This window comes from Ursus maritimus, unplaced genomic scaffold (genome assembly GCF_017311325.1).
Source record: "Ursus maritimus isolate PB19 unplaced genomic scaffold, ASM1731132v1 scaffold_18, whole genome shotgun sequence".
In the NCBI taxonomy this organism is placed as follows: domain Eukaryota; kingdom Metazoa; phylum Chordata; class Mammalia; order Carnivora; family Ursidae; genus Ursus; species Ursus maritimus.
Genome location: NW_024424230.1, coordinates 20,886,737 through 20,913,293, shown reverse-complemented (window position 1 = coordinate 20,913,293; position 26,557 = coordinate 20,886,737). Strand labels below are relative to the sequence as shown.

At 38.0% G+C, this 26,557-nt stretch overlaps 1 protein-coding gene across 1 annotated transcript in view; it reads left to right on the top strand.

The window, feature by feature from the left end:
- Positions 1–26,557, top strand: part of DCC (DCC netrin 1 receptor) — a 704,420-nt gene that overhangs the window by 631,811 nt on the left and 46,052 nt on the right. Inside the window, exons 23-25 of the mRNA XM_008693128.2 lie at positions 5,810–5,972; positions 13,796–14,022; positions 18,016–18,132. Of these exons, the coding sequence (XP_008691350.1) occupies positions 5,810–5,972; positions 13,796–14,022; positions 18,016–18,132 (507 nt within the window). The remainder of the gene's footprint in view (positions 1–5,809; positions 5,973–13,795; positions 14,023–18,015; positions 18,133–26,557) is intronic.

The window sequence follows — 26,557 nt, the reverse complement described above, 5'->3', positions numbered from 1 at the left end:
GGAACTGGGTCTTGTTGCTCTGAGGATAACTGAGAGTGATCTACAAGGCTCTGGAAGGAACTGGGTCTTGTTTCTCTGAGGATAACTGAGTGTGATCTACAAGGCTCTTGAAGGAACTGGGTCTTGTTTCTCTGAGGATAACTGAGTGTGATCTACAAGGCTCTTGAAGGAACTGGGTCTTGTTTCTCTGAGGATAACTGAGTGTGATCTACAAGGCTCTTGAAGGAACTGGGTCTTGTTTCTCTTTCCAGCCTCATTTTGTGCCAGTTCCCTTTTGCTCCCAGTGTTCCAGACACATAACCTGCTCTCAGTTCCCCTGTAAAGAACCAGGAGCTAACTCCAAGGATACTCCATGATTCTGCCTAAATGTTACTTCTGAGGTCTTTCATTATGACCTTCCTCCTCCTCCAATGTGATGTTATGTTTTCATATTACATCTTTCCTTTGAACCCTACTGTTTTTTAAAATAACAATTGTAGTTGTAATTTCATATGTATTTACTTCATGATTTGTTTAATATGTCTTTTCCAGTAAATTGTAGTCTCCATGATGTCAACAATCATGCCTCTTTTTTGAGAGGCGTGTGGGGGGTGGGAGCAATCACAATATTCTAATTTGATACTTACCTAGTTGTATCCCTTGGATGAGACAAACCTAGGATCCTCCTACTCTGCTGCCATCCCATAATATTCTAATTTGGAAACTGTTATCAAACCACAGAATATACAAGAAGACAATGATGTGCAAATTATTATGAAACAATGTAAGTGTGGCCCTATAAATACTTTCTAATGGTTCCATAGCCTGGCTATTGCTCCCTCTCTGCTCTTCCAGAAAAACAGCTCAGAAGTGGAGCTTTCACAACTCCCTTCTAACAGTTATGGGTTGATCCCAGGTGAGAAGTAACCTGACATTCTACTCAGGTCACAATGATCCAGACAAGGTACATGTTTTAGGTTTGGAAGAGATAGGCCATTTAATATATATTGATTTTTTCCCTTCTCTGGTTTAACCAGTTGGGCAGACTTATGGCTACATCACAACTGTATGTGCCTCTTATAGTTTCCTTTCTGCCTGCTTGAATCCTTTCATGAATTCTCTCCCCCTACCCTCCCCCCAGCTTAACTGAGGTATAATAGACGTATAACATTGCGTGAGTTTAAGGTATGCAATGGGTTAATTTGATACACTATATATCTCAAAACAATCACCACCATAGAATTAGCTGACACCCCCCTCACATCACATAATTACTATTTATTTTTTGTAATAAGAAAATTCAATATCTACACTCTGAGCAACTTTCAAGTATATAGTACAGTATTAACTATAATCACCATGATGTATATTGTAACCCCAGAATTTATTCTTCTGGTAACTGGAAATTTATAACCTTTGGCCAGTATCTCCTCATTTCCCCCAACACCCACTCTTGATAGCCACCATTTTTCTGTCTGTTTCTATGAGTTCACCTTTTTCAGATTCCAGATACAAGTGATATTATAGAGTATTTGTCTTTCTCTGTCTGATTCATTTCATTAGCATAGGGCCCTCAAAGTCCATCCATGTTTTGATCACAGCATCACATCCCCAGCACCTACCTGGATCTTCAATACATTTTTCTGGAATAATTCAATATATTCTTTACCATCCCTGCCCTATCTCTCCTGGCAATTCACGGCTCACATTAGCATGTTCAAAATTCTGAGATTTGAGAAAAGAAATATGTTTTCCAACTTAATTGACCAAGGAACTTCCTCCCCACCCCATAATGCTGATTAATATTTCATTTAAGGGAGCATTGGGCTAGATTATCTGTGAAATTTCTTCCAGCTGATTGACTATATAGCACCTTATTTCAGCAGGAAATGCTTTGAAATATTCAATGCCATAGGAATTTCTGTTCAAATTCAAAGACCTGTAAAATTATTGAGACATATGTTGAGCTCAAAGTGTTCTAATAACAAAACTGTTATCAGGGAAGACTGCAATTGTAGGAAAGAAGTCCAGTCCCTGAGCAATCATTGGATTTGTTCTCTCCCAAGTACTATAAAAATTAAAGACATTATTATTTCACAAAACCAATTTTCCAATCATTCCTAAGACTTTAGGCCCATCAGATTATGAAATATATATTTGTTTTTATTGAATTTAGTAGAGAAAGGATGAAACCTTTTATGGTAATCGAACATCATGAAAATAAAAAGTGGATGGAATGCCCATGTGACTTTGAAAAATTTGATTCTCTCTTTACCAATTTTAACGATACACATGTAGGTCTTTGATTATTGAGATAATGGATACCCATGCTATTACGGTAACACCAAGAAAAGATGCATAAGACAGTGTATTTTTCTTTCATTTGGAAAGATCACAAGAATGAATTACATTAAATGACATCATAATGTCTGTTGAGTGCCAGCTCTGTGCCAGGGCCTGTGGCCAGTGTGTTACATCCATTATCTCATGAAATAATCACAGTGTGCTGGAGGATATTTACAAATCTCTGAACTACATCATGCAGCTTCCCCTCGGAAGCCTACAAGGTGGTAAGTGTCATCTGGCCTCTTCTGGAGTCAGGCTGTCTGTCATTCAGAACTCTTAACTGTAGAGGTCTAGGTTTGTGAGCTCTAATTTTTTTTTTTTTCCTAATTTGGAGGAGTCTTTTGATGGGTCCAGATACATGGTTGATGGCCATTACTTGCAGATTCTGCATTTGTAAATTTACCTACCGCTAAAATTTATTTTTAACCACCAAAATCAGTACCCGTGGAGCTTTTTTGGTCCTTTGTGGACATGTGCAGAGCAGCCAAAACTTTAAATAGCTCAATGCTCACAAACTCGGCCAAAATGGGACAAGGGGACCCTTTGCCTTATTGTTTCGGCTCTTGCAGTGTAAACAAGTGTCCTTTCGACAGTGTATTTAGTGCCAATTTTTCACATTTTTGTGGGTTTTCTGGTGGCAGATTCGGTGTTTAAAGTGGCCCTTAAATGTATGCAGAAGTGCTGCTTAGCATCCCTGCGTGCGAACGGCTGTGTGCCACACCTTGTGGAGAGAATGTGTGTGTTAATTAAGCTTCACTCAAGCATGAGTTGTAATGTTGTTGACTGTGAGTTCAATGTTAATGAATGCACATTATATATTCAATAAAGTGTCTTTAAACAGAACCACACATAAAACAAGGCTATGTATTGACTGATAAAAATGTGGTAACCAGAGGCTCCCAGGAACCTAACACTGAATTGCCTCTAGAAGCAATACTTAAGATTCCTTAATTCAGTGTTTACAGCAACTTTATAGAACAAATTAGTACAAATAATGAGGGTCAACTACATCAAAAGATTCCATTCCACTTGACTTTCTGAACTGCCCATTTGATGGCAAATATTCTGATTATTCAGCCTTTGAACTGAGATTGGGAAATTAATGAAAGACCTTGAATACCAAGTTTTAAACTGATGGGAACTTTTATGAGGAAGTCATAAAGGCCTGGAATCAAAGATTTATAATGGGAGTCCTCATGATCCCTAACTCTCCAAGGCAAATGGCACCAATATAATCTCACTAATGCTCAATGGAGTCCAGAGTCATTACTTTCTGACTTGAAATGTGATGTTCTTCTGGGTGGAAAGGAAAAAAAAATGAGTAGAAATTTTAAAAATTCTAGTTTACAAGGTTTTAAAAATATTCATAAGGTGTATTGCTCTGTAGGAATCTAAGTTGGTCAGAAATGGTGAACTGTTAAATTTAAGTCATGCTAATAAAAATCTATGCTATCTACAACTGTCTTCATTGTAAGTTCTCACATAAAAGGTTAATTTATTCCAATCAATTAATTTATTAAGCACAGAAAGGGCATATTGAGATACTACTGTAAAATGACTTTTTAAACCGTAAGTAAAACCATGCTACAGAAAGTTCTGACCTTTCATTACTTGCCTCATTCCTTTGTAGTAAATGTAAAAATCACTTCAAGGAAATCTTATTTCTTTCACTTAGAAGCCGAATCTTTTAACAGAAAGTGCTATTTAAACACTTTGGATGGGTTCCTCCCCTGAGATTCAAGTTATATCAGAAGTGCTTAATATTTTTCCAATAATAATGACTCAGCAATAACTTAAATTTAGGTGACCATTGTTTCAAAAAAGCAATGATTCTTATTACTGTCAAAAGATAGTGTTTTGGTTTTGAAGCAAGAACTGAGTTCTCTAGTCATTTGTGAGAAGTTAATTTATTTTTCACATTGGGTATTATTTCTAACAATTTTGTAGTTTGGAAGTCTACACCGGAAGTATCCCAAATGGATTATTAATTTAGGCAATATTTTATTTGATGTTTCAGTAGTATAACGATATAAGCACTTACTCCCTGTCAGGTGCTAAGATGATTATTTTGTATGTATTTTCTCTATTTCTGACCATAGCTGTATATAATAAGTATTATTATTTCCATTTTATAGGCAAAGGCACTGAGGGTCCAACCTAAATATTTCACTCAGGAGGTATAGAAAGTTAATATAGCTTGTTAAAGAAACACATTCAAACTTAGGTCTAGGAAAACATCCGAACTCATTGCTTTCTGCTACTTTTTAAATTAACTGATAAATAAAATAAGATAATGTTTTCTTTTTAAAACACTATGACTTTTAATGAATCACATAATGTATAGAACATAGTATTTCTAATTGATCACTGAGAGTTTAAAGAAAGCTATTTAAAGGGTCATTAGCCATTCTCCCTTACATAAGCAAACTATAAAAAATGTCTTATTAGTCTGTTATTTTCACCTAAATATGTCTACCCTAAGGTACGGTTACAACACAGGAGAGCATGTATATCGGGACCTTATGACACTTTCAAACCCAGTGATTGCCTTTTAAGTGGGATTCATACACTGTAAATAGGTTAAAATTAAATGTGTTTTGTAGGTATCTTCTTTTTTAAAAAAAAGGAAATAAATTGTGAGTGATTGGCATCAAATAGTTTGTCTTTCACACCATCTAATAAAAAAACATATTCTCATAAAACACACCCTCCTGTGATTCTCATCACCCTGGAACATTCACAGTACAAAGTAGCCTTCTTCCTCTTTTCCCCACTTTCTACTCAATATGGTAGGTTAATTCTTTTCTAAAAACAGACTTAGCTATAATTCAGATACCATAAGTTCACCCTCTGAAAGTGCACCAAGTCAGTGGTCTTTAGTATATCCACAGGCTGTGCCACCAGCACCACTATCTAGTTCCAGAACATTTTCACCATCCGCAAGGGAAAACCTATACCCATTCGCAGTCCTTCCCCATTCACTCCTCCCATCCACTGGCAAACACTAATCTACTTCCTGTCTCTATAGATTTTCCTATTCTGGATATTTCACATAAGTGGCATCATACAATATAGCCCTTTTGTGTCTGGCTTCTTTCCCTTAGAATACCGTCTTTAAGGTACATGCATACTGCAGCGTGTCTCACGTATCAGTTGCTTATTATGGCTGGGTAATATTCCCTCGTATGGAACTACCACATTTTTGTTCATCCGTTCTTCAGTCAATGGATATTTGGGCTGTTTCCACTTTGGGCTGTTCTGAACCATGCTGCTGTGAATGTTTCTGTACAAGATTTTGTGTGGACATAGATTTCATTTATCTTAGGTAGATAAACTTCGATCTTTCCTCTCATTTTTCATTGCTTTTTTCCCCAGCTTCAGGAATGCCCAGAACAATAGGAACTTCCACATCCTTAACAGCTTGATAAAGACCAAGCTGTCATATCTCCCTCAATCTGATCTGCATTTGCCTGTCTTTTCCCAGAGCCACCCATTGGCCAGATGCACCCCCCACACGGCAGCGTCACTCCTCAGAAGAACAGCAACCTGCTTGTGGTCCTTGTGACCACCGTTGGCGTCATCACAGTGCTGGTGGCAGTGATCGTGGCTGTGATTTGCACCCGGCGCTCTTCAGCCCAGCAGAGAAAGTAGGTAACAGCTGGTTCCTAAGAGGAGAGAGGTCGCTGTTTGACCTATCGCCTTCTCGAGTTATATTTTTGACAAGTCTCTTCCTGTGTTCTTTCATAATTCACCGCATTTCCTTTATCCTCCGACGTGAGCAAAACCTTGCTTTTTGTTGATTCCAGGCCCGTAACTTGAGTGAGTGAGGGCCAGACTTGCAGACTTAATAATAGAATCCACCTGGACACCCACTTGGAATTTCTGCTTGATTTTACTCCTCTGGGCCAGATTCTTCCTTTCAGGTGAGGGCAGGTGTTCCTTTAGCAACATTTAGAGAATGGACTTCATCAGGTTCCAATTCATGGCCCTCTGAACAATTATGTATAAAATGTTGGAGATGTGTGTTCCACTAAAAGTATTTCCCCTTTCTGGCAAGGAGGATTGTAGGCATTGGATCAATGCTTGTGGCATGAATGCCTGCCAAACTCCATCTAGTTACAATACTGTGGAGTGTTTAGTTCGGAGATAGTAGTTGGGATAGAAGAGAGATTCTAGAAATTTAGAACAGTTCCGATTTCCTGGTTGTGGTTGATTCTCAGAAATTAAACTTTTTGAGGGGTTTAAAAATATTCTAATATTATGCAGTTCTAGGTTATAGCACATACAGAGGATGATACTTCAAAGTCAAAGTTTAGAATGGAAAGATGGTTTTAATTCAGCTTATCCCCTTCCAGCAACATCCATAACCAGCATATTAACCTTGTGTCAGCCAGTTGTGGGAATCAGCAATAATCTCCTGGTTATTCTCTGCCTCTCTGCCTCTCTAGCACTTTTCAAATCTTGCCTGATGTGTCCCTTTCAGCTATACTTTCTCACTGAATTGGCTATAATAAGCTCTTCCCTTGAATTTTTGTCTCCCTTTGGCCTCAGGCATGGTGCCGGCTCTGAAAGCCTGAGGCATGGGCCCATCGGTGGCTGGTTTGACAACTATATGCTACACACAGTGTCAGAGAAAGATTCTCTAACAAATAATTGTTCCTCTTCCCTTGCTAATATCTTAGTTTCTGTCTCTTTAAAAAAAAAAAATCCTATGACCCTTTTGCTGATCTGTATTATATTTTCCAGCCTTTTGAAGTGAGGTGTTTAGAAATAGGGTCCAGGAAGATGTACAAACTGAAGAAAGTGACTTAGGGGTGTCGAAGCAGTCTTTGTATTAAATTGATTAGATGGCAGGGCACATTTGATATCTGGCTGTGTTTATGAGACGGGGGTGTCTGTCTTCCAGCTGGTGCCGGCTAGCGTGCTAATGCTTTGTGCTTACGCAAGAAACCAGGCCCACCGAGCTTAACTGATTCTCATGTGTTCACATTCTGGGAAATCATAATTACCCACAGAACTTCCACATGCTCGACCCTCAGTGAGGCTCTGGAACAAACAGAACTGTAACTGAGTAAGGCCTCGAACAGTCTCTCGGTGGAGCTATCCCAGGAAAGGGGCTGGGCAGACAGAGCAGTCGAACACCAGTGCTCTCTAAAGCAGAGCGACAAAGATTCACAGACACGGAAGTGGGGAAGGCATCAAAGCTAAACCGGGCCTCTTTCATGAGGGCTTTAAAAACGTGGATGCATTCGCTAAACTAGGTTTAATTCACTAAACCATCTGTATGTGGCAGGGTGTTTTGTTTGTTCCGTTTTCATCCCTGTGAGAAGAATGTGGGAGGGTTATATTGACCTGGTGAGCCGGATTCCTGGGCACGTTGCTTCCTCACAGAGAAAATGCCAGTCTTCTCAAAGTGCAAAAGTGGGATTTGATGCTATGTTGAGAAACTCTTAAATTGTCTTAAATCCCACTCTAAGTCCTATGTTAAGAGCTTGAAGGTTTTATTTAGAGAGAGTAGAGGCCGAGCCCAGGGTATGACTTGTTTTTAAAATTAGGAAATGGATGAAGGAATAAATCACTCGATGTTTGACTGGAAACAAAGACAGTGGATTTATAGCTTCTGTGCTCCTGCTACTTCAGTTTTCCTCAGCCTTCACCCAAAGTCTCTTCATATTTACTTGGCATATTTTCACAATTTGCTTCATATATCTTTCTCCTGTAACAGACCCATTGGCATTCATCGCGGTCTCTTTGTAATGTTCACAGAGGAAAAAAAGAAAAATTTTTCTCCTTCAAGATAATCCTGAGATTTAATTGAGCTTTTCTTGATTTCACTGAGGATCCTTCCTCCTGATACCACCACCACGGAGTCTTTTAGAGCAAATTAAGTGATGTAGAGGAAAGCAAAATCAATTCCAATCTGAGACAGAAATAATGTCCCTTACAGAACTCTCAGAAAAAATGAGAGTTTAATGTAATTAATAAAGTGAAATAAGAAACACTTTCATGGGCTTCCTCAATAACTCTTTTTTATCTGTTGGAGCTGGAGAATGTAACTTTCTGTGTTTGCTTGGGGCTCTTGAATTACGTCCAACGGATTTGAAACATATTTTTGTGTACTATTGGTAACACTTTATTCAACTTAGTGTCCACACATTTATATATCCATTTAATAATGATATAGTTATCTGATTGATTCACATTCCAGTTGGTACGATTTTGTTTTTATAATATAAAATAACTAACAGAAGTTAGAACCCAAGTTCTAGTTCTAATTCCCCACTTCCTGAATTAAATTAGTGGTGTTTAAGCCTAAAGGAAGACGTAATTCCTGAATGTCAGTTTCGTCAAATGAGAAACAAGGCTAAATACTTTGTATCATTCTCTCTATCTTAAAACATTGAAATTCCCCATGGAATACTATCAAATTACAGAACTGTATGGTAGCTCTTAGCTTCAAATTAATATGGAATAAAAATAATTTTGCCTTTCTTTTTAATTATTAAATTTTTTTACTACTTTGAAGATAATCCCCTTACACATTTTGAATTAGTGGAATTATAGTAGAATATCATAATATAGAAAAAATATGTTTATGAAAGCTTAAGCTAAAGGGGTTCTGTGCCTCTTAATAAATTAATAACATTTTCCTAGCCAAAATATAAAACATGTGTCACAATAAGTTAGAATGTATCTCTAGATACTAAAAACAAAATATTTGACATTGAGAATATCCTGAAAATCCAGGATATACAGTTATCACATTTCTAAGGCAGTTACCTGGGTAGATAATCAACAACTTGTCTGAATACATTAAATTTAAATACATAAATAAAATTCAAGGTTCACCTGATAGAGTCGCTGGTTGACTAAGCCTCCTATTTGATTTTAAAAGTATATAGCAGGTTTTAAATATTAGTCCACATTCAAATCTTGACAAAAAATCATTATCTCCAGTATTGACAATCAAATGTTTAAACTCCTAAATGAAATCTGTAGTTTAGGTTACTTTCACTGATTTTTCAAATTTTTAACATTTTCATTGTTTTTCAGTGTTCCACGGAGCCTACCCCTTAGGTCTTCGATATAACTTAATTCTGCCACAGAAAATTCAGGTTTATTTGAGTATCTAGGACACTTGTTCTTGAGATCGCAATACAAGTTTTTTTGGTGTGTTTTTTGGGTGTGTGTGGTTGTTGTTATTGTTGTTGTTGTTTGTATGTTTTTGCTTTTAATAGCAGTTAGTAGAATAAAAATAATCAATATCGAGAATTAGGAAGCTGAAAACCTTTGGGAAAGATTTGGATGGAAGAAGTAGGGTGGGTACTTCTGCATCCCAATATACTTTTCCCCGTGAACCTGAATCATTCTTCACACTCAGTTCAGGCCTTCTTCCTTTCTGAAATCTTCTGTAAATCCCCAGTGGGGCAGAGTGTCCTTGCCTCAACCTCCTAGTAGATCTTGGCACATGTGTATCTGACCAGGAGAAGTAGTACAGAGCTATTTGCCTCCTGTGAACAACTTGAGCAGAGGGTACCTAAGCACAGAGGGGAATTTAATAATTTCTTACAATGTGGCAAAAGAATCTGTGAGATGATAGTAGTATTTTAGAATTTCAAAGGGCACAGTCTTGAATAAAATGGATCCTAACCCACTGTTGGTTTTTACCCCTTCACGTCCCAATTAAAAGTGAAAAGGAAACAGACTTCTCTTATAGTAATAAGTCATGTGCAAAGTAAGAAACAGGCCAATAAAGAATCAGAACCTTGCAAAAAAAAAAAAAATCCTTCCAAGTTGATAATGAAAAATTCTTACTATTTAAGTCAGGAAATTACTATGTGCAAATTAGTATGTGATCTGCATGATACAAAGTAACAAATCTGAGTAACGTTAACTCTTGAGCTAAAGATCTTTCTGCAATTCCCCACTGACTTCCTGATATTATTAAAAATGTTTCTGTTGGAAGCAAGTCCTCCTATGTCTTGGTCCCTCTACTTTTTCAGCTTTACCAACTGCCAGTTGCAGTGGTTGCTCCTTACTCCAACAGTGCAGAAATCCACAGTAGTCATGCCATTGTCCATTCATTTATTAAGCTTCCAATGTCTCACCTATCTTTGCATTTCTAGTGCTTAGCAAATTTCTTGACACATGCTCAGTATTCTGTAAATGTTCACTGAGTAAATACATGAATAAATGTTGTAAAACAATGGATGTTGTTGGACAAGTGAAAGAAACAGAATTTACTCCAGTATCATGAGGAAACCAGTTTACATCTCAGAGCATCTGGCCAGCTCAGTAAGACAGACAGTAATCAATGCAAGATGAGTGGTAAAGAAAGAGACAAGGAAAGTGACTTAGATATGCTAAGATTACACAGACTTAACATGGTCAAGAAGGCTTCCTAAAGAAGAGAGGCTTGAAGAAAATCTTTAAGTAAGTAGTTTGTAAGTAAATAGGATTGTGAAGGCATTCTGGGCAAAAGTATGATGCGATAGATGAGAGAGAGAGGGCAAGAGAGAAGGGGAAAGAGAGAGAGGGAGAGAGAGAACAAAAACCACCAGCACTTGATTATGCTGTGAACAGAGAGCCTTTATTCAAGAATTCATGGGGTGGGAAGAGACCCTCCCATCCTACAGCCATTTTTTGGAAGCTGAAAGATTACCAGTACCTGTGAAAAAAGATGCATGTAGGGAGGGATAAACATGTGACATAGTCTATATCTTATACAAAAACTACGTTTAAAATAAAAACAAAACCACATTCACTAAGACAGTGTTTCTCAAACTTTAGGTGCATCTGATTTCCCTTGAGGGCTGTTAAAGCACAGATTGCTGGGCCTTGCCCTCTCACAAACGCCCAACACCTGCAAGTTTCTGATCTGGGGTGGACTGAGACCGTGCACTTCCAACAGGTTCCCGGTGCTGCTGATACTGGGACCCTACTTCGGGATCTGTTGCGTTAGGTTCATCTGCACACAAATGTTGAAGATTCTCTTGGTGAGACAGACAAGCTAGGGGGCCACTATGGGCAGCAGTCATTATGTCAGAGAACCAGCAGATGGACAGAAGGCTGGGATGACAATGTTCCTGCAGGTTTTAAGACAAATTTCAGGCAATTTAGTTATGAGCAGATGTCCGTTTTATTACAAACCTGCTGCATGGGCGGCTGGGCTACCACTAGCAGGGAAAGGAGGCCTCTCCAAGGTCAAAGACTTCTCTCTTGAGAAGACACATTATAGAGAAAACAAAAGTAGTTAGTAGATGGTGTTTCACAGAATATATACAAAAAGGAAATAAAGTCTGTTTAGAGTCTTTAGATTCTTGACTGATAGCTGAGTGGATGAGTAGCTTCTCAGAAAAGGTCTTGATCTGATTAAAATCCATCAGAAAAACGTGTACTCATTTTATCGGGAATGATAATTTTTTTCCCCCAGGTGAGGTGATAAATCACAACATACAAAAAGGTTCTACCTCAGTCAGGTTTGGAATTTTTTTTTAATAAAATACATCTGGGGAAGCTTGGTACTGAGGTTATGGGGGCTGGTGAATGAATGAATGAATGAATGAATGAATGAATCATGTGTGTCAACGAGAGGAAAACAGAATTCATAACTTATTTTTAGTTTCAGAGATTATTTGACACATTTTCCCCCACAGGCTATTTAAATATTGAGTTATTATGAAAAGGTTGACTGTCTTATCCTGGATGTGGGAACTGGCACTTCTCTGTATACAGTCTTGTAGGCACTGGGATTAAAAAGTTATTTAGCATTTTGATTTGTTAGAAAGATAACAGGGTGAAATCTCCAAGTTTGAAAATGACATTAAATTGTTCTAAGAAGTTACCAGGGGAAGATTACACAGAGAGCTGTGTGTGACTTGCAGATTGTTTCCTGTGGGCAGGTGAAGTAGAAGGAAATGAATTCAGGGAACGGATGGTTAGCAGAGAGTTATTATCTTAGACACAAGAAAATGATCTAAGGGTTATTACAGACCATTGTCTAGAGTCAGTGTGGGACCGCTGCCAGGAAATCAGCAAAATTAGAACGGAAAATACTGTGCTATTTCTCTGCTAAACTACTCGATAAATATTAAGTCTGGCATTCTTTGTCTCCAGTCCTTATCAGCATGCTTCAAAAAAGACCAAAAAATGTAAAACAAAACAACAACAAAAAAAGCGAGTCACACCACTAAACGTTCATTAATTGCCTCATAGGCATAAAGGTCCTTTTCGGCATAGGAAAATAAAGCCCCTCGCAGTGGCCTTGTACAGGTTACAGAGTTTTCGCCCAAGTGGTTCGTTGGAACCATTTAGCAACCATGAAAACAGTTGATCCTCATAATCCATTCATTGCAAGTGAGGAAGTAAGAGGGAGTTACTTCTCTGGGGTTCTATCAGAGGTTAGATTTTAACTATCTGAATTCTGTCTTAGAAAAGACATTATTACCTTAAAAAAAAATAGAAGCTACAAATGGAGATTTTTAAAAACGGAGAACTATAAAGCAGAGGTTGAAAACTTTTTGAAAAGGGACAAATAGTAAATATTTGAGGCTTCGTGAGACATGTGGGACACATGGTCTTTGTTACAGCTACTCAATACACTGCAGTGTGAAAATAAATGAGCTCAGTAGGATTCCAATAAAATTTTATTTACAAAATCAGGCCGTGGGTGGATTTGGTCTATAGGCCATAGCTTACTGACCCCTACTGTAGAGAACAGTGGGCAGGAATATCATGCTACTTTACTTAGCAGGCAGGGAACATTTGAAACTCACTAGCCCCCGAAGAGTCTACCACTGAAAAATGAATTTGTGGTTGCAAAATTCTTACTGAGGAAAATAAGAGATATTCGAAGCCTCATTCTAATCTGTATTCTTCTCTCTTCAAAGGATGGGTCTTAGACTGTGTTCGCATCCAGATACTTAGTGACTCCAAGGCATAGGTGTTTATTCTCCTTAGAATGTCCCCATACTGCCTTTCGTCTGCAAATAGCATATTAAATTATACAGCTGAGCTATAGACTTTCTTTTAAACCCCAATCTTGGCTGGCACAAATTCTGGCCTTTTTATTTCTATTTGCCCTTTCAAAGCAACTCCTTCATTTATCTCCTAAACAGATGTTTCAGTCAAGTGCCTTATGACTTGCTCCAAAGATTGGCATATGGCTCCCTCTAACCCATTGTCACCTTGTGTGAGAATTTGTAGCTGGTGAAGTTAGAGTCAGGCACTCTCTGGCAGGCAGCCGAGGCCTTGGGGATTCAGCACCGCTGCTCCTATAATGTGGTGAAGCTCCGGGAGAGAGGAGGAAAGGCAGCCAAGACATGCCCACCAATTCTTGGATTTCATAGGTTTCCTCCTGGGAGCACTCTTGTATCCTTTCCTGCTTCTCACTTGAATTTACTGAGAAAAGAGAGGAAAGACCATTGAATAGAGGCACTCACATTCGCCTTCTAATTTTTTCGTTCCATAGGAAACGGGCCACCCACAGTGTTAGCAAGAGGAAGGGCAGCCAGAAGGACCTCAGGCCCCCTGATCTTTGGATACATCACGAAGAAATGGAGATGAAAAATATCGAGAAGCCATCGGGTACTGACCCTACAGGAAGGGACTCTCCCATCCAAAGTTGCCAAGACCTCACACCAGTCAGCCACAGCCAGTCAGAAACCCAACTGGGGAGCAAAAGCACGTCTCATTCAGGTAACTCTGTCCTCTTGGGCATCAAGACAAGCCCCCCATTCTGAACCACACGGGAGTTTTCCACTCCCTCTTTGATGGAGGCACCCTTCCCTTCAATCTGCAGGTCCTTTACCAATAGTTTAAATAATCTGATGTAAATTTGGTTGATTAAGTAGTTTCTTTCCCATCATCCTATTACCTGCTTTTTATAATTGCAACGCTTCTTAAAACTTCTAAGAGGTAACAGGTGGTACACTTGGGAAATACTGAAATGTAAAAGCCAAATGAATTTATTGCTTTTTGTTAAATCTTGAACGAAAGCTTTGTCAAAGAAAATTTGAAGCTGTTCTATTTTTTTTTTAATTCCTTATGTCTATGGACAATTCTAAGTTGATTTTAAATTTTCTCTCAATTTCTTGCATTAAAAAAATCACATTAGGGACATATGACATATGAACACATAGACTCTTCTGTTACTTCAGCCTCGATTACTGTGAAGATCAACTTTTATCCCCGTGCAATCACATTATATGGTCACTAGCCTGGTTTGGTGGAGTCTGTGTGCAGGCTGTGTTATCTACAAAGTGATCGGAAGAAGAAAGCCTACTCTTTGGTGCAGAACAATCCATGTGCAGGAATAACTAAGAAATCTAGAAAGTGGTTGTAAGATACTTCATTTTCTGTTGATCCTCATATTGTAAAAATGCTTATGGGAAGCAGAATAACCAACCAAACACGCACACACACACACACAAAACCTCTTGGTCTACTTATGATGTGTTTGTAGAATGAGTAGCTGTTATTTTTAAACTGAATTAAAATATGTTAGTTATTTGGTTGTGTAACTGGTTTACTAGATTTTTTCAGCTTAAACAAGAAATTCACTTACCGGTTTTCAATCATGAGTTGTTGAGTGTTCTTTTTCTAGCTCTTAAATAATATCTCAAGGAGTTTNNNCAGTTTCCCTACATTTTCCATCATTTTCAGTTGTTAAACTACATTCTAGTTCATTAAAAACTGCAATCGGAAATTTAAATTTAAGTTTCTCCCTCCCTTATGGCCAGCTAGACTTTTGGCTCTGAGGACTGGGGTTATAATTTGTTGTTTAAAGCCTCCAGTACCTTGGAAGGAAATGGAGCGGTGGGGGTGGGAAAGGAGGGGGCACAGTCTGTTTCGGAAACCCCTTTGCTTATTCCTCCTACCTGTCTATATAGGAGGACAGGGAGGGGAAATGAAGAGCAGAGAGGCAGGGAGGGAGGAGAGAAAGGATAGTTTGAAGTTTGGCGATGCTTTTTATGCACATGGGCTTTCTTCATGTGACATTCAAATTCTTGGTCTTTTGTGAAACATAAGCATGAGTTCTTTTGAGACCCTGTGGGATTCTTCCACTGGCCAATTACATGATGTGAGATATCAAGTCAGGGCTTAACCCGTTCCTACCAGGAACAGCTCTGTCAACCTCACTGTCCTCTGGTGGGTCAGCTGCACTTGAGTGAATTCCAGGGAGATGACTCAAGCTTGAACAACTTTCCAAGTGCTCACTTGACCCAGAAGAAGTACCTACATCTTTGCCAGGCCAAATGATGAGAGAGCTTGTACTCCAGTCTTTCAGTCTTGCTCTCCTTAATAACCTCTTCCCCTGTTTAAATAGACACAGGGTAGATCAGCAAGCCTGCTGCCTGAGCAGACTAATACCTGAAGAAAAAATGAAAGGCAGATCTTTTTGCAGGAAACTCCACACTTTACAGTTGCTTATTCTGACCTTTTTGATTCCTAGAGGGCATCAGGAGGACAGCATAGTTCTGCCTCCCACTGGAGGGGATAGAATTGCCTCTCAGCCCTCAGAAGGTTTTACCAATTATTTCCAGGATTTTTCCTTCTTTACATTTCCCTTTATCTTTTATACACTGAAGTGACATTTTGGGGCAGCTAGACTACTTTTGATCATTTAATAAGTCCTGGGAGAAGCTTAACTCCAAACAATGGCTGATTTCTTTAGAATGAGAGGATACTTGTGCCTATCTGTTTTTATTTGAGGACCTACTTGCCAACTCTATAGCAAAAGGAAAGTAGCACTCAAAATCCTGCTGGTTATATTTTACATTACATCAAGCGTTCTCTACACTCTCCTGGTTAAAAGAACAAAACTCCATGTCAATGACTAGGATACTTGTAAGTGCTCTGGTCTACTAGGAAACTTTAAAAATATTTTTACATTTGAGGCAGACTTTCTCCTTTTGTTGATGATTTTAGGTCAGTCTTAGGAGGCTTATTCCCCTCTTTTCTCTTTTGTTTAGTTTTCTCAAATATTCAACTTCCCACAAAGACTTTGTGGCAGCAACTTGAGTCATAGCTTGGCTGGAAAATATTACTTATTTCTGTACTTTCAGGAGATTCAAAGTTTGTTGTGTTCTCTCTCTTTAGTTGTGCTGTAGGGGTATAATTTGCATAGTTTTATTGTCTTACGTGGTCTGTGTAGTTTTTTGGAGGATGTGTGGACAGATTCAGATCTAGGCAGTTATCATTATCTTGGCTGTGTAGAAATTTCCCCCAGCATTATTTTAAATTTTGAATTTTATTAACTACTATTTTAACCAAGAAAAGAACTCACGTATGTAATTTTAAAAGAAGGAAAATAATACAAAAAATTGTGAAGAATAATACCGAAAGGAAGAAACAGTATGTTTGCCTTTTTACCATCCCAGATTCCTTATCCCTTTCGTGAAAGAAAGACAATATTAAGAATTTTGTGGTGTAACCTTTCTATACAAATATACATGCATACACATTAATGCAGATATATAAACACACCATATATACATGTATATTATATACAGATATATAACACATATATACATATATTATATACAGATATATATGAATACACACACACACAGAGAAATGTGTATATACACAGTATGCTTTTATGTGTATATTACACAAATGGGCATATATGATACTGTTCAGAACTTCAGTTTTATTGTTCTCAACATATATTTTTGTTCACATTTTAAATATACACATATCATTCTTTCTAATTATTTTTGATGACTCTTTAGTGTGGTATTTTATGGAATCATAATAAATTTATATAAATATAGGTAGCCTTACTTTTGAAAAATAGAGTTCATTTCCTGTGTTTTTATAATAAGATATAATGCCTTTGGGCCTTAAGTACTAGTTGCATAAATTGTGGTAAATTCATACAATAGGATATTTATGGAACTGTTAAAAATGATAAAACTGGGGCACCTGGCTGGCTGGCCCAGTCAATAGAGCATGTGACTCTTGATCTTGGAGTCTTGATCTTGGGGTTCAAGCCCCACATTGGGCATCCAGTATACTTAAAAAAATAAAATAAAATAAATAAAATAAAATGGGTGGTGCTCGTGAATATAGAAGTATGAGGGGTTTTAAATAAATAAATATTATAAAACTGACTTGACAGAAAAGATGTTCATAGTATTTTCTTAAGAAGGTAACAAAATAGTATGGATGGGGGGCGCCTGGATGGCACAGCGGTTAAGCGTCTGCCTTCGGCTCAGGGCGTGATCCTGGCGTTATGGGATCGAGCCCCACATCAGGCTCCTCCGCTATGAGCCTGCTTCTTCCTCTCCCGCTCCCCCTGCTTGTGTTCCCTCTCTTGCTGGCTGTCTCTGTCTCTGTCAAATAAATAAATAAAATCTTTAAAAAAAAAAATAGTATGGATGGGAAAATGTCACTTAAGTACAAAATATGTATATTAATATATACCTTCTCATTTTCACATATAAACACATAGGCAAACCTTATAAAGAACAATATAAATAATGGATCTTTCTGAATAACGGGGTTATGGTAAATTTTTTTAATGTTTGTGCAATGAGACTCTATGGATTGGGTAGCCAAAAAAGTAGATATAATTATTTAAAACCTCAATAAAATGAAAAAGGCATCAACATGGCTCGCTAGAAATTATGTAAAGATTGTTTCATTGAAGAAGGTGTGTCTCTCAGAATATTGTTTTTCTTGTAGGTCAAGACACTGAAGAAGCAGGGAGCTCCATGTCCACTCTGGAAAGGTCACTGGCTGCACGTCGAGCCACTCGGGCCAAGCTTATGATTCCTATGGATGCCCAGTCCAACAATCCTGGTGGGTAAATATTGGTACCACAAGGAATAAATGTAGTGTTTTCTGTTTTCATCTTTTCTGTCTCAAAGTATCAAAAATATTTAGAATTTTCTCTGAATTTTCTGGGCAATTGGACAAAATGAAGAATGACTAAAACCATATCGTTTATAATTTGAAGTCAAATTTTTACTTATTGTATTTGTTGTGTGCAATCCAGTGGTCTCTCTGTTGCAAAACAGATGGCTACATAGTTAAGAAGTTGTTAAAAATATGAATCGAAAAGCTGAAACTTCCGTCACTATTATTGGTTTTATTCTAATGATCACATCTTCATAGTTGTTTGTGTGTGCCTTTTTAATAGGTCCAATTTCTAGATTTAAATACTCTAGCACCCTTGAAGCAAGTGTTAACAGATATCCACTTACTACCCTCTTCTTGTTGGAAGTTTTCTGTCATATTCCCATATTAACTGAAGATATTAGCACACCTGGGGATCACTTCCTTTCCAATTACCTCTATGATTAATCTTGGTAATTATAATATCCATGCAGGTAATTCATCCAATGCCCTAGACTGTTAGTTCCTTTATGGTACCTGCAATGATATTGGCTCCTTCCCACCTCAATTCATCAATTCTGTGTCACCCCTAAAGCAATCATTGTAACCCCTACAAGCCTCAGTTTCTATCAGCCCTTTTTCTATACTCTCTTACTTTTCTGCTCACTTATTTTATTCCCTCTTTGCCAGCAATTCTTCAATCCCACCTCCAATCAGTTAACTCTGCCACCTTCCCACCATCCCTCAACTGCCTCATGTCCTCATTTACCTCCAAACTCAACTGAGAATTCATAGTCATTTATTATCCTCAGTCCCTTGCAAACACCCTCATCTCCCCTGGTCTTCTTTCCCCATCATACTCACCCGAAAAAAAAAAAAAAAAAACTCATCCCTGATTAAATCAGCTCTACTACCAGCTCTCACCATGTATCCTAACAGCTGATTTTATCTGGAGAAAAACACATGACTTGCTTGCCAGGCATTAATGACCGCAAATCCAAGGCCAGCAGTTATGTTTTTGGAAATGCCATTCATTTCTCTAGTCATTCGTTGTTTCGTGTCTTATATCTATTCTTACTTCTCAGACTCCCCACACCTCTCTTCTTTCCCTATGCTCAGCTAATAATCTGGCTTATGATATTACCAAGAAGAGAGAATCACTGAGAAATGGTATCCTTATCCTTCCATCAAATCTGGTTGATGTGTTTATGCTCCTTTCTGAAGCCAGCTCTTTCCTCTGTTGTCATCCTTTCCCATCCACTTGGGGACCCTTGTAGTTATCCCTTCCCTTTCCTGTATCATTCATTTTCTCTCTTTATGGATAACTCCAATAGGCATACAAGCATTCTGTCACAACTCTTCTTTCAAAACACCCTTATTGGATACCACTTTCCCCTCCAACTGAAGCTCATCCCTCTCCCTTCCTGAAAAACGCCTTTAAAATGTGTCTATACCCACTTTTTCCTCTTCGTAATCTCCCTTATTAGTTTTAATGAGATTTTCACAGTTTCTCTCCACTGAAAACACAGTTGCAAGGTGATCAATAATCTCCACACTGTCAAAATAAATCATCAATTTTCAGATGCTCAGCAAAATTTGACATAACTTCTTTTTTTCTTTCTTTTTTACTTATTCCTCCTCTTACTCCAATGTCAGAGTCAAAGCGTGCCCCGGGGCTGTCTTCAGCCTTTTCTCTTCTGCCTACCTAGCTCTTTTGATGATGTCATCTGGTTCTGATGGCCTAATGCCATTTAAATGTTGATAAATCCCAAATTTTATCTCTAATTTACTCTCTTATCCGAATCCATATCACCTTTCATATCAACAACTGACTCAGTTTCTCCATATAGCTGTGTAATAGGCAAGACCGCTATGTTCAGGATGGAAATCCTGCTTTATATATTTCCCTTTCTGCCTCCAAACTTGACCCTCCTACTGTTTTCCCTATTTCAATAAATGGTATCACAGTTCCTCCATTTACTCTTGTTCAGAGCTCTAGTTTCATGTTCTTTTATCCAAATTTCATCACATCCCAAATTCAGTCTTTCATCAATCCTGTAGTTCTTGCTCATAATACCTGTCCCCAAGCTGATCTCTCCTTCCCATCTCTACTGCTCGTCCTCAACTATGCCACCACCAACTATTTCAGATTATAGGCTATAGCTCTACACTCATAACTCGTCACTTTGCTTTAGCTCTTTCTCCTATACTAAGTTATCTACAGAGCAGCCTTTCAATGTTTGAATTAAATCATGTCACTCCTCTTGACTTCCCATCATATGTAGAATGAAATTCATGATTTCACCATGTCCTACGAGACCCCATGTGATAAAGCCTCTGGACACATCCCTCACTTCATCTGCTGCAACTATAATCTATTTCAGCCTCATAGCCTTCGTCTCTGTTCTTTGGATAATAACACACATCCAAACTCAAGGACTTTTCACTTGCTGTTCTCTTTTCCTGGAATTTCTTTTCATAGGTATTTACATGGCTTTTTCTTAATTCCATTCAAGTCTGTTTTCAATGGCCACCACCACAGGTCTTCCCTGACCATTGTCTAACACAGCATTTGGGGTCACTCTCTGCTCTATTTATTCTGCTTTATTTTTCTTTATTAATGTGGATGACCATCCTGCTTGCATTTTTGTGTTTGTTTATTTCTTTTGTGTTCCCCATATTGTCATCTCTAGGAGGGTAGAGACTTTGCCTCTTTGATCACCTTATATCCTCAATGCTCAGAACAGAGCCTGGTGCAATTGGCAGGCTCCAGTGGAGACCGCTTAGGTGAATGAATTAACGGCTGCTTCTTTCTACTTTACTATATGTCATGTTTCCTCCATGCTCTAATAGCTCTCAGTCTTACTCTAATAAGTACAAAAATTTTTATGGAATTTATAATGAATTCCAACTGTTCAACTCATGGGTTAGATATAACTATTATGCCTATTTCACTAATAAGGGAACTGAGGCTTGGAGAGTTTAAGTACCTAGCTTTTAGTCATACAGCAACTAAGTGGCAGAACCAGAATTTGGACTCAGAAAGTCTGGCTTCAGAGTTCTGAGCTCCTACTAATCACTAAGCTCCCTGCTGCACTACTCTGTGAAGCCATTGTCCTTCCTTCATTCCTTTTACTACATAGAGAGGCACTGTACCCTGAGCTGCCTCTCTTTGCCCCTCCAACTACTTTCCTCTTGTAATGAAGTTTTATCTGTGCCAATCTTCTATAGCTTTCTTCTTAAAAATAATTGTGGTTCATGTGTCAACTATACTCAAATTAAAAAAAAAAATCCTCTGTGGGCCTTTATGTTCCATGTATAACTTCCTTATCCAATAAGTTCCTATATCTTGTTGATTTGATTTTTCTTCCACAATATCTTTTCAATTCCTGGCTACCTTCCTATTCCCCAGAGTCAGTGTTAATTCTCTTTTTTATAACCTCACACCTGAACTGTCAAAACAGCTTCATAATGAGTCTTAGCCCCTTCTAGCATCTTCTAGACTCCCACGTATCCTGCTTGTCAGATGTCTTATTAAAACAACTTAAATATGACATTCATTCTATAAATTTCTCCAAAGGCTCCCCATTGTCTGCCAAGAAAAAACAACTACAAACCACTGAGCATCTCACATCTGAGACTACATTTCTAGTTTCCTGTTGCTATGCCTAGGTGGATGTATAGAAGGATGGATGGATGGATAGATAGATAGATAGATAGATAGATAGATAGATAGATATAGAAATATATATCTGAGACTCCTGCCAGGCTAGACTAATTCCAGTCCATAAATATAATTGCCCCTTCTTTGTTTTTTCCGTCTGAACATTGCTCTCCTTTTGGAATGACTCAGTGGCTATCTCTACCTAACAAAGTTGTATGCATCACTTTGAAAGTGATGCTCTCATACATTCTTTCTCTTCTGAATGTTGTACCCAGAAATGATGGCTTCCTTTCTCATGTTTGAATAACATTTCTTTCTACTGCATTTGTGGCATTAATTACACATACTGCTGCCTCATATGCTTAGGTATTCAAGGCCAAATATTTCTTCTTCTAACAGGTTGTGAATTACTTCATGATAGGGAGGGAATGTATCTAATTCATCTTCACATTCATACATTGTATAGCTCAGTACTAACACAGAATTGGTGCTTGCTAAATATCTGTCAAACAACTGAATGAATAAGTAGGTGCATTATAAGAATGCCTTGTATTTGCGAAACACCAGTTTAGGAACCTCTTTTTAAAATCAATTATAGTTAGAATATCTTCTAAGATTTTATGATATATTAAGGGCAGTTAAAATTATTTTCATTAAATAGGAAAGGAACTAATGAGCTTAGAAAGAAGGAAAAATGAAATGAAATCTAATAAATATTGAGAATTTCTGAATATTATTCACTTGCTAAATACCTTGCTAATTACTACTTCTTTAAATCTTCATAATATTATCATGTGGTGAGATTATCCTGATTTTACAGACAGCCAACAAAGACTCAAACAGCTTACTGACTCACTCCAGGAGACACCTGGGCAACCTCTGAACTTCTATGGTATACTGCTCTTTCAAGGATAAAGATGCCTTGCATGCCTCGGATTATTTATATCCTTTTTTTTTTTTAAGTTTTTTTGACAGTAGCATCTCCAATTTACAAACATGCAAGCGAAGATTCTGAGAGTATGAACCCGAAACGTGGGCCTGATCTGGCCACCACGTTGTGCTGTCTTATGCTGTCACCTGGAGCTCAAGGTTGCTCTATTTTGTTGCCTAAAACAGAAACCCTTCCTTATCCCTAGTGTCTTACTCTACATGAATGGGCCCCACAATGACCAGCAATTAATTTTGCTGTTATTTTAAAAATTATCATATATGATGGGTACATTATTTTAACCAGTTAAATAGTTTTACAAAATGTATAAGGATTTTGTGACCCAGCGATCCTATTCTTACACCTATTTCGCTCTTGAAATACATGATATGTTCACCAAAAGACACATACAAGAATGTGCGTGGCAGTCCTTCTCCTCCTATCACATCTTTATTACATTGTAACATATTCACACAGTGGAATGCCATGCAGCAATGAACATGAACAAATTAAAATGCCACAAACAATAGTTGGTAAGACAGAAACCTAACACAGCTGTGTGATTCAATTTATGTTAAATTTAAAAACGGGCAAAATAATCTATGGGGTTAGAATTCTGAAGAGGAGTTACTCTTGCTGGGAGGTGATTAGTGACCAGAAGAGAACATGGGAAACTTCTGATAATGTTCTGTTTCATGACCCGGATGATGGTTACAAGGCATTTCACTTTGGAAAATCACTGAGCACTACTTTGGATAATACATGTTTCCAGTACGTATATTGTACTTAAATAAAACTTCAGTAAGAAAGGAAGAGTTGATAGAAAATGTATCTTTTGAAATAACTTTGTCACATTACATTCTTTGTCATCTCCAAGTTCTGTGTTGGTAAAACTATCTAACGAAAGGAAATGACTTCAACATATAATCAAAGTTGCTTTTAAAATAAATTCTTCAGCTTTCTGATAAATAAAGTAAGTTCTTTGCAGCTGACATGACTGATAGGCCTTACATAGCTCTGCTGAACAAATTGTAGATCTCTATCTTGGCAGAGCAATGATTTCCTGCAGGATAGTAGATACATTTTCTGATGGCCCCACTTGCAGTTACTTAGATTCATCAAGTCTTATCTGTCGAGTCTTCTATAAACCACATCATAGCGGCATGCTGATTTCTAGTCACGTGTAGGAAGATGTTCACCATTCCACTTAAGAATCATTAGTTGTAAGACTGTTTTTCCTCTCTTCCTTGACATTTCTCATCATGCTCTATAAAATGTAAATTAGCAGATCAAATATAGACTCTCTGAAGTGCTTTTTCGTTTTTCAAATCCATGGGGAAATGTATTTAATTTCATTGGAGTGCAAAATCTGTGTATTTGTCTAAGATTTGTCAACTTATTGGTTGAAAACATTATGTGGCATATGTGGCTCCTTACCCCTGAACACATTTCACAGCTAAGTAAGCTAATGCTTGTGAGGAACATACCAGTCAGAGCACAGGCAAGAGAACCCAGGGATTTTGATTTTCTGATCTGCTTTGTTGTAAAATGGTGGCAAAGGCTGACTATTTTTACAGTGGCCAAAGAATTATACTACAAATGAAATTACTTATAAGAAAGCAGAAGCATCAAGTATAACTTTTCTGAATTTGTAAAGGGTATATAAGGGTCAGATGCTGGGTTTCCAGGAATCAGACTCTGAGACAGAATTTCAAATACAGGCAATTTATTAGCAAGTGCTTTCTGGAAGAACACCTGTGAGGGTAAGGGATGCAGGATTGGGAGGAGGGAGAAATGAAACTGGTGGTGCAGTTTAATGGGGGCTTCAGCTGACCCCACAATTTGTTCTGGTGATGAACTGTCCTTCAGAGTTGTCCCAAAGGAGGCTTCTAGACTGTGTCTCGAAACTTTGGCCTTTGGTGCAGGCTACCCCCCCCCCACAAGAAGTGGGGTGTAATCTTGGGAGAGCAACTTCTTTGACTAAGAACCATTCCTGGAAAGATGTAGATTTACTTAGATTTCTAGTATTTTATTACTTGATGGAACATAAGTATTTGTTTGACCTTAGATTCCCTTTCCATTTCAACCTGTGTTTTCTTCTAGAAAATGCTGGAGGAGAGGAAGGGAATCAGAACTAGGAGAGGCATAGATTGAAGCAGATGACGTTTAAGATCACATGAGTTATAAAATTCTGATAATTTAATGTATGAGAGTTCGTTAAGCAGAATTCTCTTGAATTTCATTTTTTGTTTGTTTCCCTGTACATCTTTTAGGGGAAAAAATATAATATCTGCTTTTAAAGGAAAAAAAAATAGTCTCAAAAAGTGGCCTGAAGCCTCTAGTAAAAAGACTGAGGCAAAGGAAGGGATACAGTTTTGTTTTTGTGATAGCTTAGGAACTGCTTATGACTCCTGGTTTGGGGCTTTCTAGAACATTTACTGTGAAAGCCAACTCTTTTTTCCCCCATTCCCACCATGTGCTTTAGGCACTTGATTGCGGAACTCAAATAATGGTTTGGAGAAGCTATTGAGAAGTGAAAGCTGCATGAGAAAAAGCAGATTTTAAAAACTAGAGTTCTGTTGGCTCGGGGCACTGTACTACCAGAAGGCCATCTTGTACACAGATATGAGGATAATTCTAACCTCTGAGACGTTTGATTCTAAGTCAGAATCCTTGTGTGAACCTTGCATTCATGGTATAAGAAGCCAGTACCCTAAGACTGGTCCCCAGCTTAGCAGGTTCTAGAACTGGGCACTCACTCCATTGCCTTGCAGCCTCTGCGAATGCCCACATCTGACCAAGAGTGCTTTTCTTAGGAGTAATGAGTGCAAACAACTGTTCTGGTACCACCGTAAACACCAACGCATACAAATGTTCAGCTATTCAGAACTGTGGGTGCAGTGGCAAGAAAGAGAAGGTTAAGAGCTCATTTAAGTTTGCATTAGAAATGATGTCATTGTCTAATATGTTTGTGACTCCAAATAATAATTTGATCATTACATTATTAAGATCAGTTTTTGTTCTTTGAGTCTTGAGTGGCATACTTCATTCCTCCTCTTACTGTGAGTTTCTGCAGAAGGCAGTATTTATGAACCTCTCTAGCTCCCACAGTGCTGTGTAAATGGCTTTGTATAATGAGAGTTGAAAACCCAGAGGTTGTGTCTCGGTAGTTCCATGAACAAATGACTTGTTAAATAAAATTAATTGATTGGTAATTCTACTGGACGATCAAAATCAGCAGGTCAGTAGGATTGTGCAGACAAGGTTAAGATATGGCTTTTTAAGCCCAAAAAAGGTACCGCTGGTGTGTACGCAATTGTGTTTTTAGGGAGGACTTTGCAAGGCAAAAGAAAAGGGCTTATCAGAGATATAGAAATAATCAAAAATGGTTCTGATGAAGAATTGTAAAGGTAAAGAATTTTGGATGATGGAGTACAAAAGGAACACAAACATAGCTTTTGGAAAGGTTTCCTAGAGCAATATGAAAAATAAGAGTCACTTGCTTTTTAAGCAAGTGTGTCACCTAATTCTTTTCTCATTCCTAATGTCTTAGAGATTTCTACAACAAAGTACACCATCTTTTATTCCAAGACCTTTCTCATCTGAGTATGTCTTTTGGGCAGTCCGGGGTAACTTGTAAAAGACGAAGGCAGATATTCTCACCGTGTCTTGAGAAAGTCACTGGTCTGCAGAAAAGGGACCAGGGTGGTGCCTCAAGCTCATCTCAAAGGATTCCTTTGGACCCAGATCAGAGGCTCCCTTTCCTGCGGTCTCCTGTTCTGTCAGATACTCATGGT